The sequence below is a fragment of the Nyctereutes procyonoides genome, unplaced genomic scaffold (genome assembly GCF_905146905.1).
Source record: "Nyctereutes procyonoides isolate TBG_1078 unplaced genomic scaffold, NYPRO_anot_genome, whole genome shotgun sequence".
Taxonomy (NCBI): domain Eukaryota; kingdom Metazoa; phylum Chordata; class Mammalia; order Carnivora; family Canidae; genus Nyctereutes; species Nyctereutes procyonoides.
This window is the reverse complement of record NW_026575125.1, coordinates 51,379,805-51,395,728: the sequence shown is the minus strand read 5'-3', so window position 1 is coordinate 51,395,728 and position 15,924 is coordinate 51,379,805. Positions and strand designations below refer to the sequence as shown.

Sequence of the window (15,924 nt, the reverse complement as noted above, 5' to 3'; positions counted from 1 at the left end):
TACTGTAAAAAAAAATTCACATATAAGTGGACCAATGCAGTTCTAATCCACGTTGGTTTTTTTTTAATAAATTAATTTTTATTGGTGTTCAGTTTACCAAAATACAGAATAACACCTAGTGCTCATCCCGTCAAGTGTCCCCCTCCGTGCCCGTCACCCATTCACCCCCACCCCCCGCCCTCCTCCCCCTCCACCACCCCTAGTTCATTTCCCAGAGTTAGGAGTCTTTATGTTCTGTCTCCCTTTCCGATATTTCCCACACATTTCTTCTCCCTTCCCTTATATTCCCTTTCACTATTATTCATATTCCCCAAATGAATGAGAACATACACTGTTTGTCCTTCTCCGATTGACTTACTTCACTCAGCATAATACCCTCCAGTTCCATCCACGTTGAAGCAAATGGGGGGTATTTGTCATTTCTAATGGCTGAGTAATATTCCATTGTATACATAAACCACATCTTCTTTATCCATTCATCTTTCGATGGACACTGAGGCTCCTTCCACAGTTTGGCTATTGTGGACATTGCTGCTAGAAACATCGGGGTGCAGGTGTCCCGGCGTTTCATTGCATCTGAATCTTTGGGGTAAATCCCTAACACTGCAATTGCTGGGTCGTAGGGCAGGTCTATTTTTAACTCTTTGAGGAACCTCCACACAGTTTTCCAGAGTGGCTGCACCAGTTCACATTCCCACCAACAGTGTAAGAGGCTTCCCTTTTCTCCGCATCCTCTCCAACATTTGTTGTTTCCTGCCTTGTTAGTGTTCCCCATTCTCACTGGTGTGAGGTGGTATCTCATTGTGGTTTTGATTTGTATTTCCCTGGTGGCCAGTGATGCGAAGCATTTTCTCATGTGCATGTTGGCCATGTCTATGTCTTCCTCTGTGAGATTTCTCTTCATGTCTTTTGCCCATTTCATGATTGGATTGTTTGTTTCTTTGCTGTTGAGTTTAATAAGTTCTTTATAGATTTTGGAAACTAGCCCTTTATCTGATATGTTATTTGCAAATATCTTCTCCCATTCTGTAGGTGGTCTTTTAGTTTTGTTGACTGTATCCTTTGCTGTGCAAAAGCTTCTTATCTTGATGAAGTCCCAATAGTTCATTTTTGCTTTTGTTTCTTTTGCTTTCGTGGATGTATCTTGCAAGAAGTTACTGTGGCCAAGTTCAAAAAGGGTGTTGCCTGTGTTCTCCTCTAGGATTTTGATGGAATCTTGTCTCCCATTTAGATCTTTCATCCATTTTGAGTTTATCTTTGTGTATGGTGCAAGAGAGTGGTCTAGTTTCATTCTTCTGCATGTGGATGTCCAATTTTCCCAGCACCATTTATTGAAGAGACTGTCTTTCTTCCAGTGGATAGTCTTTCCTCCTTTATCGAATATTAGTTGACCATAAAGTTCAGGGTCCACTTCTGGGTTCTCTATTCTGTTCCATTGATCTATGTGTCTGTTTTTGTGCCAGTACCACACTGTCTTGATGACCACAGCTTTGTAGTACAACCTGAAATCTGGCATTGTGATGCCCCCAGATATGGTTTTCTTTTTTAGAATTCCCCTGGCTACTCGGGGTCTTTTCTGATTCCACACAAATCTTAAAATAATTTGTTCCAACTCTCTGAAGAAAGTCCATGGTATTTTGATAGGGATTGCATTAAACGTGTAAATTGCCCTGGGTAACATTGACATTTTCACAATATTAATTCTGCCAATCCATGAGCATGGAATATTTTTCCATCTCTTTGTGTCTTCCTCAATTTCTTTCAGAAGTGTTCTATAGTTTTGAGGGTATAGATCCTTTACCTCTTTGGTTAGGTTTATTCCTAGGTATCTTCTGCTTTTGGGTGCAATTGTAAATGGGATTGACTCCTTAATTTCTCTTTCTTCAGTCTCATTGTTAGTGTATAGGAATGCCATTGATTTCTGGGCATTGATTTTGTATCCTGCCACGCTACCAAATTGCTGTATGAGTTCTAGCAATCTTAGGGTGGAGGCTTTTGGGTTTTCTACGTGGAGTATCATGTCATCGGCGAAGAGGGAGAGTTTGACTTCTTCTTTGCCAATTTGAATGCCTTTAATGTCTTTTTGTTGTCTGATTGCTGAGGCTAGGACTTCCAATACTTTGTTGAATAGCAGTGGTGAGAGTAGACATCCCTGTCTTGTTCCCGATCTTAGGGGAAAGGCTCCCAGTGTTTCCCCATTGAGAATGATATTTGCTGTGGGCTTTTCATAGATGGCTTTTAAGATGTTGAGGAATGTTCCCTCTATCCCTACACTCTGAAGAGTTTTGATCAGGAATGGATGCTGTATTTTGTCAAATGCTTTCTCTGCATCTAATGAGAGGATCATATGGTTCTTGGTTTTTCTCTTGCTGATATGATGAATCACATTGATTGTTTTACGAGTGCTGAACCAGCCTTGTGTCCCGGGGATAAATCCTACTTGGTCATGGTGAATAATTTTCTTAATGTGTTGTTGGATCCTATTGGCTAGTATCTTGTTGAGAATTTTTGCATCCATGTTCATCAGGGATATTGGTCTGTAATTCTCCTTTTTTGGTGGGGTCTTTGTCTGGTTTTGGAATTAAGGTGATGCTGGCCTCAGAGAATGAATTTGGAAGTACTCCATCTCTTTCTATCTTTCCAAACAGCTTTAGTAGAATAGGTATGATTTCTTCTTTAAACGTTTGATAGAATTCCCCTGGGAAGCCATCTGGCCCTGGACTCTTGTGTCTTGGGAGGTTTTTGATGACTTCTTCAATTTCCTCCCTGGTTATTGGCCTGTTCAGGTTTTCTATTTTTTCCTGTTCCAGTTTTGGTAGTTTGTGGCTTTCCAGGAATGCGTCCATTTCTTCTAGATTGCCTAATTTATTGGCGTATAGCTGTTCATAATATGTTTTTAAAATCGTTTGTATTTCCTTGGTGTTGGTAGTGATCTCTCCTTTCTCATTCATGATTTTATTAATTTGAGTCTTCTCTCTCTTCTTTTTAATAAGGCTGGCTAATGGTTTATCTATCTTATTAATTCTTTCAAAGAACCAACTCCTGGTTCTATTGATCTGTTCCACAGTTCTTCTGGTCTCAATTTCGTTGAGTTCTGCTTGAATTTTAATTAACTCTCTTCTTCTGCTGGGCGTCGGGTCCATTTCCTGTTTTTTCTCTAGCTCCTTTATGTGTAAGGTTAGCTTTTGTATTTGAGTTCTTTCCAGTTTTTGAATGGATGCTTGTATTGCGATGTATTTCCCCCTCGGGACTGCTTTTGCTGCATCCCAAAGATTTTGAACGGTTGTATCTTCATTCTCATTAGTTTCCATGAGCGGGGCAAGATGGCGGTCACCTGTCCCCACCAAATTACCTAGATAACCTTCAAACCATCCTGAAAATTTACGAATTCGGCCTGAGATGTAAAGAGAGACCAGCTGGAATGCTACAGTGAGAAGAGTCCGCGCTTCTATCAAGGTAGGAAGACGGGGAAAAAGAAATAAAGGAACAAAAGGCCTCCGAGGGGGAGGGGCCCCGTGAGGAGCCGGGCTGAGGCCGGGGCGAGTGTCCCCAGGACAGGAGAGCCCCGTCCCGGAGGAGCAGGAGCTGCACCAACCTTCCCGGGCGGGCGGAAAGGGGCTCGCAGGGAGTTGGAGCAGGACCCAGGAGAGCGGGGATGCCCTCAGGCTCCCGGGGACACTAACAGACACCTGCGAGCGCAGGAGAGTGCTCCGAGCTCCCTAAGGGCTGCAGCGCCCGCACAGCGGACCGGAGCAGCTCGGAGGGGCTCGGGAGCGGCTCCAGGGAGGGAGCTGCAGGGCGGGAGCGCGAATCCACCAGCGCAGGCCCCGGAGCACAGGGCGCCGGGACACAGCCCAGGATCCGGCCTCCCCCGGGACAGGCAGAGGCCGGGAGGGCCCGAGACAGCGAGGACAGACGCTCCTGCCCCGAGCTGAGCAGATCAGTTTCCATGAATCTTTTTAATTCTTCCTTAATTTCCTGGTTGACCCTTTCATCTTTTAGCAGGATGGTCCTTAACCTCCACGTGTTTGATGTCCTTCCAAACTTCTTCTTGTGATTGAGTTCTAATTTCAAGGCGTTATGGTCTGAGAATATGCAGGGGACGATCCCAATCTTTTGGTATCGGTTCAGACCCGATTTGTGACCCAGTATGTGGTCTATTCTGGAGAAAGTTCCATGTGCACTTGAGAAGAATGTGTATTCAGTTGAGTTTGGATGTAAAGTTCTGTAGATATCTGTGAAATCTATCTGGTCCAGTGTATCATTTAAAGCTCTCGTTTCTTTGGAGATGTTGTGCTTAGAAGACCTATCGAGGGTAGAAAGAGCTAGATTGAAGTCACCAAGTATAAGTGTATTATTATCTAAGTATTTCTTCACTTTGGTTAATAATTCGTTTAAGTATTTGGCAGCTCCCACATTCGGGGCATATATATGGAGGATTGTTAAGTCCTCTTGCTGGATAGATCCTTTAAGTATGATATAGTGTCCCTCTTCGTCTCTCACTACAGTCTTCGGGGTAAATTTTAGTTTATCTGATATAAGGATGGCTATCCCTCCTTTTTTTGAGAACCATTTGAATGGTAAATGGTTCTCCAACCTTTTATTTTCAGGTTGTAGGTGTCCTTCTGTCTAAAATGAGTCTCTTGTAGACAGCAAATAGATGGGTCCTGCTTTTTTATCCAGTCTGAAACCCTGCACCTTTTGATGCGGTCATTAAGCCCGTTCACGTTCAGAGTTACTATTGAAAGATATGAGTTTAGTGTCATCATGATATCTATTTAGTCCTTGTTTTTGTGGATTGTTCCACTGAACTTCTTCTGAAAGGGGAGTTTTAAGAGTCCCCCTTAAAATTTCTTGCAGAGCTGGTTTGGAGGTCACATATTCTTTCAGTTCCTGCCTGTCTTGGAAGCTCTTTATCTCTCCTTCCATTTTGAATGAGAGCCTTGCTGGATAAAGTATTCTTGGTTGCATGTTCTTCTCATTTAGGACCCTGAATATATCCTGCCAGCCCTTTCTGGCCTGCCAGGTCTCTGTGGAGAGGTCTGCTGTTACCCTAATATTCCTCCCCATGAAAGTCAGGGACTTCTTGTCTCTTGCTGCTTTAAGGATCTTCTCTTTATCTTTGGAATTTGCAAGCTTCACTATTAGATGTCGAGGTGTTGAACGGTTTTTATTGATTTTAGGGGGGAATCTCTCTATCTCCTGGATCTGAATGCCTGTTTCCCTTCCCAGATTGGGAAAGTTTTCAGCTAGGATTTGTTCAAATACATATTCTGGCCCTCTGTCCCTTTCGGCGCCCTTGGGAACCCCAATTAAGCGTAGGTTTTTCTTCCTTAGGCTGTCATTTATTTCCCTTAATCTGTCTTCATGGTCTTTTAGTTGTCTGTCTCTTTTTTCCTCAGTTTCCCTCTTTGCCATTAACTTGTCTTCTATGTCACTCACTCGTTCTTCTACCTCGTTAACCCTCGTCGTTAGGACTTCTAGTTTGGATTGCATCTCATTCAATTGCAAATCCTCGTTGTTCAAGGATAAACTGTGCTTGTTCTTGCTCCCTCATTCCCTCTTTCTAAGATCTCTTTCTCCTTCTTTCTCTGTTCTTTTTGTCCCATCTCTCCATCCAGCATTCACTGAGAACTGGCAGGCCCTGTGCTGGGCTTTGGGCCCAGAGTTAAATAAAGCTGAGACTCTTCCTAGAAGGAGCTAAAAATCTCATGCAGGAAAGAAATATAGAAATCATTTCAATACATGGCCATTACTGACAAAGCAGAGATAGCCACAGTCTGGAGAGTGAGTGATGGGTAGTGGGTGGGGGTAGCCATGATAGATTTCCTAGAGGAGACACTATACTGTGGTGGACTATAAAGTGTGGAGGAGTGTGTGGAGGAGTGTGTGGAGGACTATAAAGTCCTCAAAGATAAGTAGGAGTTAGGCAATGGAAGGGCCAAGGAAGGCATTCCAGTTGAAGGGACAACATTAGTGAACACACAGGGGCTGGAAGTGCAGACAGGCCCCAGGTCTCAGAGATCTGTCAAGCCAGTGTTTCCCAAACTGGGTTCTGCTGAACACAATGTCCTGTGAGAAAGATAGGGTAGAGGAGGGTTTTGCTGAGCCTCAGTACATATTATCATAGTACGGGTACTGATCTGTCCTGCAGTAAAGACACCTGCTTTGCTTTGTTGAGCCCAGCATTCTTTTAACTTATTTATCCTTGAAGCCCTTTTTGTCACAAGATCTCAATGATCATCCCAGGCCACAGAGTTTGAGAAATGCTGCCATGGACATTAGGGGACCAGCAGAGGGTTTCAGTCTGGGGGTGATGAGACTGAGCCTGTTTCAGAAGGCTCACTCTGGAGACTATGTGGGTCATGGACTGGAGAGGGAGAGAACTGCTGAGAGATCAGAAGAGACCACTGCAATCACCCAGGCAAGAGAATTGCAAGTCCCATCCATAGCAAGGTAGCAGCAGTGAGGATAGATGGCACTGAAGCCTATATCATCTTTGAATCTGGCCCAGTCTGTGTGCCCTAAAGCTTGCCCACAGATTGACAGAGGTCCCCCCAATCAGCCTAGTCCCACTGTAAGTCTGTCTGCACTTTCCCCACCTGGGCCTAGGCACCTTTCCAGCCCCAACTCCACTAGACTGCCAAGGATAGCGGTGTACTGGCAGTTAAGAAGGTCAGGTTCCTGGCTTCTCTCCACCCTAAAACCTTAAAAGGTTGGTGTCTCAAAAGACCTATAGTCCTCAATTCCATTTCTCCCTAATGGGATTTGCAGCCTGAGCATATCTGGCACCAACCTCACTTCTCTTTATGAAGCATTTTAAGACTTTGAACTGGAGGTACTTTGTTAGGAAGGCAAGCTGGACTGATGGCAGCAATGAAAGAGTGAAGAGGGGGTGCACATAGCAGCTCTTCCCCCCATATATCAGCCTTACTTCCCCGCCCCCCCCCAGGCCAAATGCAAATTCAAGATCACAGATGGAAAGACTCTGTCAGACTATTTCTGTGGGTAATGGTGATAGACACCTTTGCCCACATGGACACACACTATGTACACCAAACTAGGCCCCCAGGCCTAAAGGCACTAGGGCTAACCCAAATGTTCATAAAAGGAAGCATGTAGCCAGTGACCCTTATTTACTGACACAGAAGCACTCTCTCCCTCTACCACCCCCTTACACACACACACACACACACACACACACACACACGGGTATATGACATTTTAACCTGGTTGCTTTGATGCATCCATTTGGACACCAGGAACGTTTTGTTCTGACTGCTTTAATGCAAGTGGATTTGATATAAAGATTTTTTAAAGGACCTAAAATTAAACTAATAAACCTTCAGCTTTTTAAAAAATATTATTATCAAGTATTATTTGAAAAGGACATCTGTGTAATTTGGTAATGGTGGAGAATAATTCACTTAAACTGTAGTTTAAAAGTTAAAAAATGAGTGTAGTAAAAATTACTAATCTGTTATTAGTTACACAATATAAAAGCATGTAACGTTTAACAGCAATAATCTAAAATGTGAAGGGGAGAGAAGTAAAAGTGTAAATTTTAGAGGCATTAGTCAAGTAGTTATCAATTTAAAATAGGAAGTTACAATTATAAGATATTTTATGTAAGCCTCATGATAACCACAAGGGAAAAATCTGCAGCAAAAGAACATGATAAATAATTCATTATACAAAAGAACATGATAAAGAATTCAAAGTATATTAACACCAAAAGACACAAAAACATGAAAAAAGACAGGAGGACCTCTAATTGAAAGACATAGAAAGGCTGAATAGATTTTAATAAAAAATAAAAGATCTAAAGAAGTGCTTCTGGCAAGAAACTCACTTTTGCCTTAAAGATACACGTAGCCTGAGACTGAAGAGATGGGAAAAGTCACTTCAAGAAAATGGAACAATAAAATCAAACAGAGGTAGATATATCAGAAAAAAATGGACTTTAAAAATGATAAAAAGAGGGGAAAGGACCATTATGTAATAATAATACATCAAGAACATAAAAACAATTATAAATATTTATGAACTCAACATCAGAGCATCCAAATATAGAAAGCAAAAACTAGCAGAGCTAAAAGGAGAAATAAATACTAAAACAATAACAGTTGGAGATTTTAATACCACATTCTCAACATGGATAATCCAGACAAAGAATTAATGAGGAAACAGTGGATTTGAACACACTATAGATCATATGGACCTAACGGATCTATACAAAACATTCTATACAGAAACAGCAGAATATGCATTCTTCTCGAGTGCACGTGGGACATTACCTAGTACAGACCATACATTAGGCCACAAAACAAACAGGTCTTAGTAAATTCAAAAAGATAGGAAATATATCAGGTAGCTTCACTGACCACAATGGCACGAAACTAGAAATCAATAATAAGAGGGAAACTAGAAAATTTATGAACACCTGAAAACTAAGCAACACTCTTCTGAATGACCAATGGGCCAAAAAAGAAATTAAAGAGGAAATAAAAAAGTTTCTTGAGACAAATGAAAATGGCAATACAACATACCAGAAATTATGGAATGTAGCAAAAGCAGTTCCAAGAGGAAAGTTCAGAGTATCAACACCTATATTAAGAAACAAGAAAGATCTCCCCAAAACAACCTAACTCTATCTGTTAAGGAATTCAAAAAAGAACAAATTGAGCCCAAGTTAGCAGAAGAATGAAAGAATAAAGATTAGAGCAGAAATAAATAAAATAGAAAAAAACAATAAAGATTAAACAAGCTAACAGCTGGCTCTTTGAAAAGATGAACAAAATTGACAAACTGTTAGCTAGACTAACCAAGGGAAAAAAGAGAGAAAATACAAATCAACAAAATCTTAAATGAAAAAGGACACATTACAATTGATACCACTGAAATATAATGGATCATAAGAGAATACTATGAACAAATATATGTCAACAAACTGGAAAACCTAAAAGAAATGAAAAAATTTTTAGAAACATGTAACTTACAGGGTATCCCTGGGTGGCTCAGCGGTTTAGCGCCTGCCTTCAGCTCGGGGTGTGGTCCTGGAGTACCCGGATCAAGTCCCGCATCGGGATCCTGGCATGGAGCCTGCTTCTCCCTCTGCCTGTGTCTCTGGCTCTCTTTCTCTGTGTCTCTCATGAATAAATAAATAAAATCTTTTTTAAAAAAGAAACATGTAACTTACAAAGACTGAATCAGGAAGAAATAGAAAATCTGAATAGGCCAATTACTAGTAAGGAGATTGAATCAGTAATAAAATATCTCCCAACAAAGAAGAACCCAGGACCAGATAGCCTCACTGGTGAACTTTACAAACATTTAAAGAATTAACACCAAATCTCAAACTCTTGCAAAAAATCAAAGAGGAGGAAACTCTCCCAAACTCATTTTACAAGGCCAGTATTACCCTGATTCCAAAACCAGAAGAGAAAACTACTAGAAAAAAAAAACACAATAAAACAACAAAACAGCAACCAAAACAAAACAAAAAACAATTATAGGCCAATATCCCTAAGGAATATAAATGCAGAAATTCTCAACAAAATACTAGCAAACTAAATTCAACTTAATTAAAATAATCATTGACCATGATCAACTTGGATTTATCCCTGGATGCAGCTTATGTAAATCAATTAATCACATTAATAGAATAAAAAAATCATAGGATCATCTCAGTAGATACAGAAAAAGCATTTGACAAAATTCAACATCCATTCATATAAAAACTCTTCACCTGGGTGCCTGGATGACTCAATCAGTTAAGCATCTGCCTTTAGTTCAGGTCATGATCCCAGGGTACTGGAATCCAGCCCTACATCCAGCTCAGCAGGAAGTCTGCTTCTCCCTCTCCCTCTGCTCCTCCCCTCTACACTTTCTCTCTCTCACTCTCTCTCTTTCTCTCTCGCAAATAAATTAATTAAAATTTTTTTAAAAACCTCTTCACCAATTAGTCGTGGAAGGAACATATATTAACATAATAAAGGCCATATGTGACAAGCCCACAGCTAACATCATACTCAATAGTGAAAGTTTGAAAGCTTTTCCTCTAAGATCAGGTATTAAGACAAAGGTGCTCTTACCACTCCTATTCAACATAGTACTGGAAGTCTTAGCTAGAGCAATCAGTCAAGAAAAATGAATAATAAGTATCAGAATAGGAAAGGAAGAAGTAACATTGTCTCTATTTGCAGATGACATACTTTTATATCTAGAAAATCCTTAAAGACTTAACCAAAAAACCCTACAAACTGTTAGATCTAATAAATGAATTCAGTACAATTGTAGGATATAATATTAACTTCAAAAGTCAGTAGCATTTCTGTACACTAGCAACATTTCTAAAAATGAAAGAAATTGACCCATTTACAATAGCAAAACCATAAAATAGAAATAAATCCAGCCAAGGAGGTGAAAGATCTCTACTCTGAAAACTACAACACATTGATGAAAGAAATCAGAGAAGACACAAATAAATGGAAAGATATCCTGTGTTCATGGAATTGAAAAATTAATATTGTTAAAATGTCAATACTACCAAAAGCCATCTATAGATCCAATGCAATTTCTATCAAGTTTTCAATGGCATTTTTTACATAGATACCGCACTCCTAAAATGTATATGGAACCATAAAAGATCCCCCAAACCAAAGAAATCTTAAGAAAGAAGAACAAAGCTAGAGGCATCGCCATATCCTGATTTAAAGCTGTAGTCATCAAAATAGTGTGGTATGGCATAAAAACAAACAAATGGACCAATAGAACAGAATCAAGATCCCAGAAATCAACCTAAGCATGCACAGCCAACTAATATCTGACAAGAACCAAAAATACTCAATGGAGAAAAGAAAATCTTTTCAATAAATGGTGCTAGAATAATTAGATATTCATATATTTAAAAAAATTAAACTGGATCTTTATCTTACACCACTCACGAAAAGTAACTTGAAGTGGATTAAAGAAGTAAATGTAAGATCTGAAACCATGAAAGTCCTAGAAGAAAACTTAAGGCTCCTTGACATGGGTCTTGGTGATGATTTTTTGGATATGACACCTAAAGCACAAGAAACAAAATAAAAAATAAACATGTGGGACTACATCAAACTAATGGTTTCTGCACAGCAAGAAACCATCAAAAAAGTAAAATGACATTTGAATGGAATGGAAAAACAATATTTGCAAACCATATATCTGATAAGGGGTGAATATCCAAAATATATAAACTAATACAGAGCACTGAGTAATGTATAGAATTGTTGAATCAGGGATCCCTGGGTGGCGCAGCGGTTTAGCGCCTGCCTTTGGCCCAGGGCGCAATCCTGGAGACCCAGGATCGAATCCCACATTGGGCTCCCGGTGCATGGAGCCTGCTTCTCCCTCTGCCTGTGTCTCTGCCCCTCTCTCTCTCTCTCTCTCTCTCTCTCTCTCTGTGTGTGTGTGTGTGTGATTATCATAAGTAAATAAAAATTAAAAAAAAACTTTAAAAAAAAGAATTGTTGAATCACTATATGGTACACCTGAAAATAATATAACACTGTATGTTAACTATACTGGAATTAAAATTTTAAAAATTAAATTGAACTAAAAAAGAACTCATTTAACTCAATAGCTAAAAAAAAAACCAACTAAACAATGGGTAATGGATGTGAACAGACAATTTTTCAAAGAAGACATTAAAAAAGGCTAACAGGTACATGAAACAATGCTCAACATCACTAGTCATTAGGGAAATGCAAATTAAAACCACAGTGACATATCACCTCATGCTTGTTAGAATGGCCATCACCAAAAGGCAAGAGATAACAAATGCTGGCATAGATATTAAGCAAAGGGAACCATTGTGCACTATTGGTGCAGTCACTATGGAAAATAGTATGGAAGTTCCTCCATACTATTTTACAATAAATACAATTAAAAATAGAACTACCATATCATCCATCAATTCCACTTCTGGGAACATATCTAAAGGAAATAAAAACACTAACTCAAAAAAGTATCTGCACCTCCATGCTCATAGCAGCATTACTTATAACAGCAAAGACATAGAAACAACCTAAGTGTCCATCAACAGATGAATGGATAAAGAAGGCGTGGTATATATAGCTGCAATAGAACATCATTCAGCCACAAAAAAATGAAAAAATCCTATCATCTGTGACAATACGAATGGACCTTGAAGGCATTATGCTAAGTGAAGTACATCAGACAAAGAAAGACAAATATCGCAGGATCTCATTTATATAGAGAATCTTAAAAAAAAAAACCTCATAAAAAAGAGATAAGACTTGCAATTAGACTAGCAGTAACCAGAGGTGGGGGTAGGGGAGGGGCAAGTAGAAGAATGTCGTCAAAATGTACAAATGTCCAGATATAAGAAGGTTGCATTGTACAAACTTGTAATATGTTGGCCATAGCTAACACTGCCCTATGATATACAGGAAAGTTGTTAAGAGAGTTAATCCTAAGAGTTCTTATTACAAGGAAAAAAATTTTTTTCTTTTTTCTCTTATTTTTATTGTATCTATATGAGATGATGCATGTTAACTGGACCATTTGTGGTAATCACTTCACAATATATGTAAATCAAACTATCATGCTGTACATCTTAAAGGCATACAGTGATATATGTCGATTTTCCTCAATAAAACTGGGAAAAGGTGCCCGCGGGGAGCTCGAGAGGACGGAGCTGAGATTTCAGAATGACTTCCATCTTGACTTACACATTTAAAAATCTTCCTAATGCATCAAAATGGGCCCTCCGATTTTCTGTAAGACCTCTGAGCTGTTCCTCCCAGCTACGAGCTGCCCCAGCTGCACAGACCAAATCAAAGAAAACCTTAGCCAAACCCAACATAAGGAATATTGTGGTAGTGGATGGTGTTCGCATTCCGTTTTTGCAGTCAGGCACTTCATATAAGGACCTGATGCCACATGATTTGGCTAGAGCAGCACTTTCGGGTTTGTTGCATCGGACCAATGTCCCAAAGGATGTTGTTGATTATATCATCTTTGGCACAGTTATACAGGAAGTGAAAACTAGCAATGTGGCTAGAGAGGCTGCCCTTGGAGCTGGCTTCTCTGATAAGACTCCTGCTCACACTGTCACCATGGCCTGCATCTCTGCCAACCAAGCCATGACCACAGGTGTTGGCTTGATCGCTTCTGGGCAGTGTGATGTGGTTGTGGCAGGTGGTGTAGAGTTAATGTCTGATGTCCCTATTCGTCATTCAAGGAAAATGAGGAAAATGATGCTTGATCTCAATAAGGCCAAGACTCTGGGTCAACGACTATCTTTACTCTCAAAATTCAGATTGAATTTCCTGTCACCTGAGCTCCCTGCCGTGGCTGAGTTCTCCACCAGTGAGACCATGGGCCACTCTGCAGACCGGCTAGCCGCTGCCTTTGCTGTTTCTCGAGCGGACCAGGATGAGTACGCACTGCGCTCGCACAGCCTTGCCAAGAAGGCACAGGATGAAGGACTCCTGTCTGATATTGTACCCTTCAAAGTACCAGGAAAAGATACAGTTACCAAAGATAATGGCATTCGTCCTTCTTCTCTGGAGCAAATGGCCAAACTAAAACCTGCATTCATCAAGCCCTATGGCACGGTGACAGCTGCAAATTCTTCTTTCCTGACCGATGGTGCATCTGCAATGCTGATTATGGCAGAGGAAAAAGCTCTGGCCATGGGTTATAAGCCCAAGGCGTATTTGAGGGATTTTGTATATGTGTCTCAAGATCCAAAAGATCAACTTTTACTTGGACCAACATATGCCACTCCAAAAGTTCTGGAAAAAGCAGGATTAACGCTGAATGATATTGATGCTTTTGAATTTCATGAAGCATTCTCAGGTCAGATTTTGGCTAATTTTAAAGCCATGGATTCTGATTGGTTTGCACAAAACTACATGGGTAGAAAAACCAAGGTTGGGTCACCTCCTCTGGAGAAGTTTAACAACTGGGGTGGATCGCTGTCCCTGGGACACCCATTTGGAGCTACTGGCTGCCGGTTGGTTATGGCAGCTGCCAACAGATTACGGAAGGAGGGAGGCCAGTATGGCTTAGTGGCTGCCTGTGCAGCTGGTGGGCAGGGCCATGCTATGATTGTGGAAGCTTATCCAAAATAATGATAAAGAAGAGGTGACCTGGAGTTTTTGTGCAACACTCGCACTAGGCAATGCCATTCCAATGCATTACTAAATGACATCCATAGTTCCTAGCTCCTCTTAGGAAAATACAATTTGTGGCCTTCTGTTAAATACTTTGCAATTTAGCCTTGCTAATGTTCTGAGCTTTCCAGTAATCATGGCTTACTGCTTTTTCAGGGATTTCTTAGTCACCACAATCATACAGTGATAATGTTTAAGCAATTATTTGGGGGCTCTGTTTTCATTAAATACAGTGGTTGCAATTTGGGAAAGAGGTTAGCTGAGATTTGGTATCATCTTTGTAACATTTGCAAATTATACTCTTTCCTGTTTGTGACCTAAAGATAAGCGTTTTCTATAAAATACAAACCAATGTGCCTAAAGAAACTTAATTATGGGAAGGTAATTCAGAATTTAAATGTCACGGAATACCTAGAGTAAATGTTTAGATGTATAAGTATCCTGTTAACCTTAATAAAGTGAGGAAGTATCAAAGAAAAAAAAATAAAAATAAAACTGGGAAAAAAAGAAAAGTGATCAAAACTGAAAATGACAGAAGATGTATCATGGAGGCATGTTTTGTACCAAAAAGATGTTGTGTAAAATCAAACAAAAGTCTTGGCCTTGCAATAAAGAAATAAGAAATAAATACAGATCAATGGTTTATTTTTTTTAAAGAAAAGGACATCCTCACCTCAGACCACTTCACCTTACTCCAATGATGACCCTGGCTCTGATGGGGATTGATAGAGGAATTCACAGGTAAAGGGGAGACTCAGGGATGTTGGAGAAGTTGATTATCTGGTCATAAATTCATGGTGATTTTGTTTTGTAAATCTGGGTATAGTATGTTAATGGCTCTAGTAGAATGGCCCTCAAAATATTCTGTGTTAGGATATACTGACTATGCTGATGCATGGAGATGCAGGGTACACAGGCATATGTGCACACAGTGGCACAGAAGAACAATCCCAGGCACAAAGACACACAGGTGCCTGCACAAACACACAGGAGTCTCTAACACACATCATTTCCCTTTCTCATTTACTTATTCATGCAACTCTGGGTTGTAGTGTGTCTTGGTAACACAACCTCTGCTGCAGTCAGGGTATGTGGTTGGCACACAGTCATAGGGCAAGGGCAGAGGCATGCAGGCATTTGTCGCCCTTCAAAATGTGAGTACTATATGAACTTCTTATCCAGGAGCTTGTGGGGCTGAAGGAGTGCTGGAAACCCAAGACTGGTTGCAGCCATTGACCACCCTATAGTCTTCCCCAAGGGATGAATCACACACATGTTCAGCCCCATCAATAGAGGTGACAGGGCATATGTAGGGTGCTGCTCTGTATGCCCCTTGTAGGTTCCTGGAAATGTCTTTTCCTCAGACACCTGCCCTGTAAGGAAAGACGAGGGCCTGTTTGGGAGAGAGAAGGGAGGGAGCCTGGTCCTCTAACCAGCTGGAGGCTGTGGAAAGGAAGGAATTAAGAGGGCTATGATCTCCAGGCTGAAATGGGATACTGGTCCAGACAGCTCCCAGGCCAGGCCTTCTAAGCAGAACTGCATTAGCAGAGGACAGGGCTAGGGGTAAGCATTTAGCCTCATTCGGGCCAGGCCTACCTAGATTATATGGACAGGGTTCTCTTCCTGAAATTCAAAAGTCTTCATACAAGACCCTTCCATAGCCATTTTTCTACCCACAGGCCAAACTGGCTCTGCAGCTGGTGGGGATTGACCTGGTACAGGTACAATGTCTCATTCCTCTGAA

At 40.6% G+C, this 15,924-nt stretch overlaps 2 protein-coding genes across 2 annotated transcripts in view; both read left to right on the top strand.

The window, feature by feature from the left end:
• Nucleotides 1-3,350, top strand: part of STARD8 (StAR related lipid transfer domain containing 8) — a 96,735-nt gene extending 93,385 nt beyond the window's left edge. Inside the window, exon 13 of the mRNA XM_055338845.1 lies at nucleotides 3,305-3,350. Within this exon, the coding sequence (XP_055194820.1) occupies nucleotides 3,305-3,313 (9 nt within the window). The 3' untranslated portion in view covers nucleotides 3,314-3,350. The remainder of the gene's footprint in view (nucleotides 1-3,304) is intronic.
• A 9,303-nt stretch (nucleotides 3,351-12,653) lies between these two features.
• LOC129518202 (trifunctional enzyme subunit beta, mitochondrial) lies at nucleotides 12,654-14,597 on the top strand. The gene has a single exon (XM_055338227.1). It carries the CDS (start codon nucleotides 12,711-12,713, stop codon nucleotides 14,136-14,138), a length of 1,428 nt encoding a protein of 475 aa, XP_055194202.1. The 5' UTR covers nucleotides 12,654-12,710; the 3' UTR covers nucleotides 14,139-14,597.
• Nucleotides 14,598-15,924: the final 1,327 nt, after the last annotated feature.

Coding starts and splice junctions, on each gene's coding strand:
- LOC129518202 (XM_055338227.1), top strand. CDS start 12,711: ATGACTTCCATCTTGACTTACACATTTAAAAATCTTCCTAATGCATCA.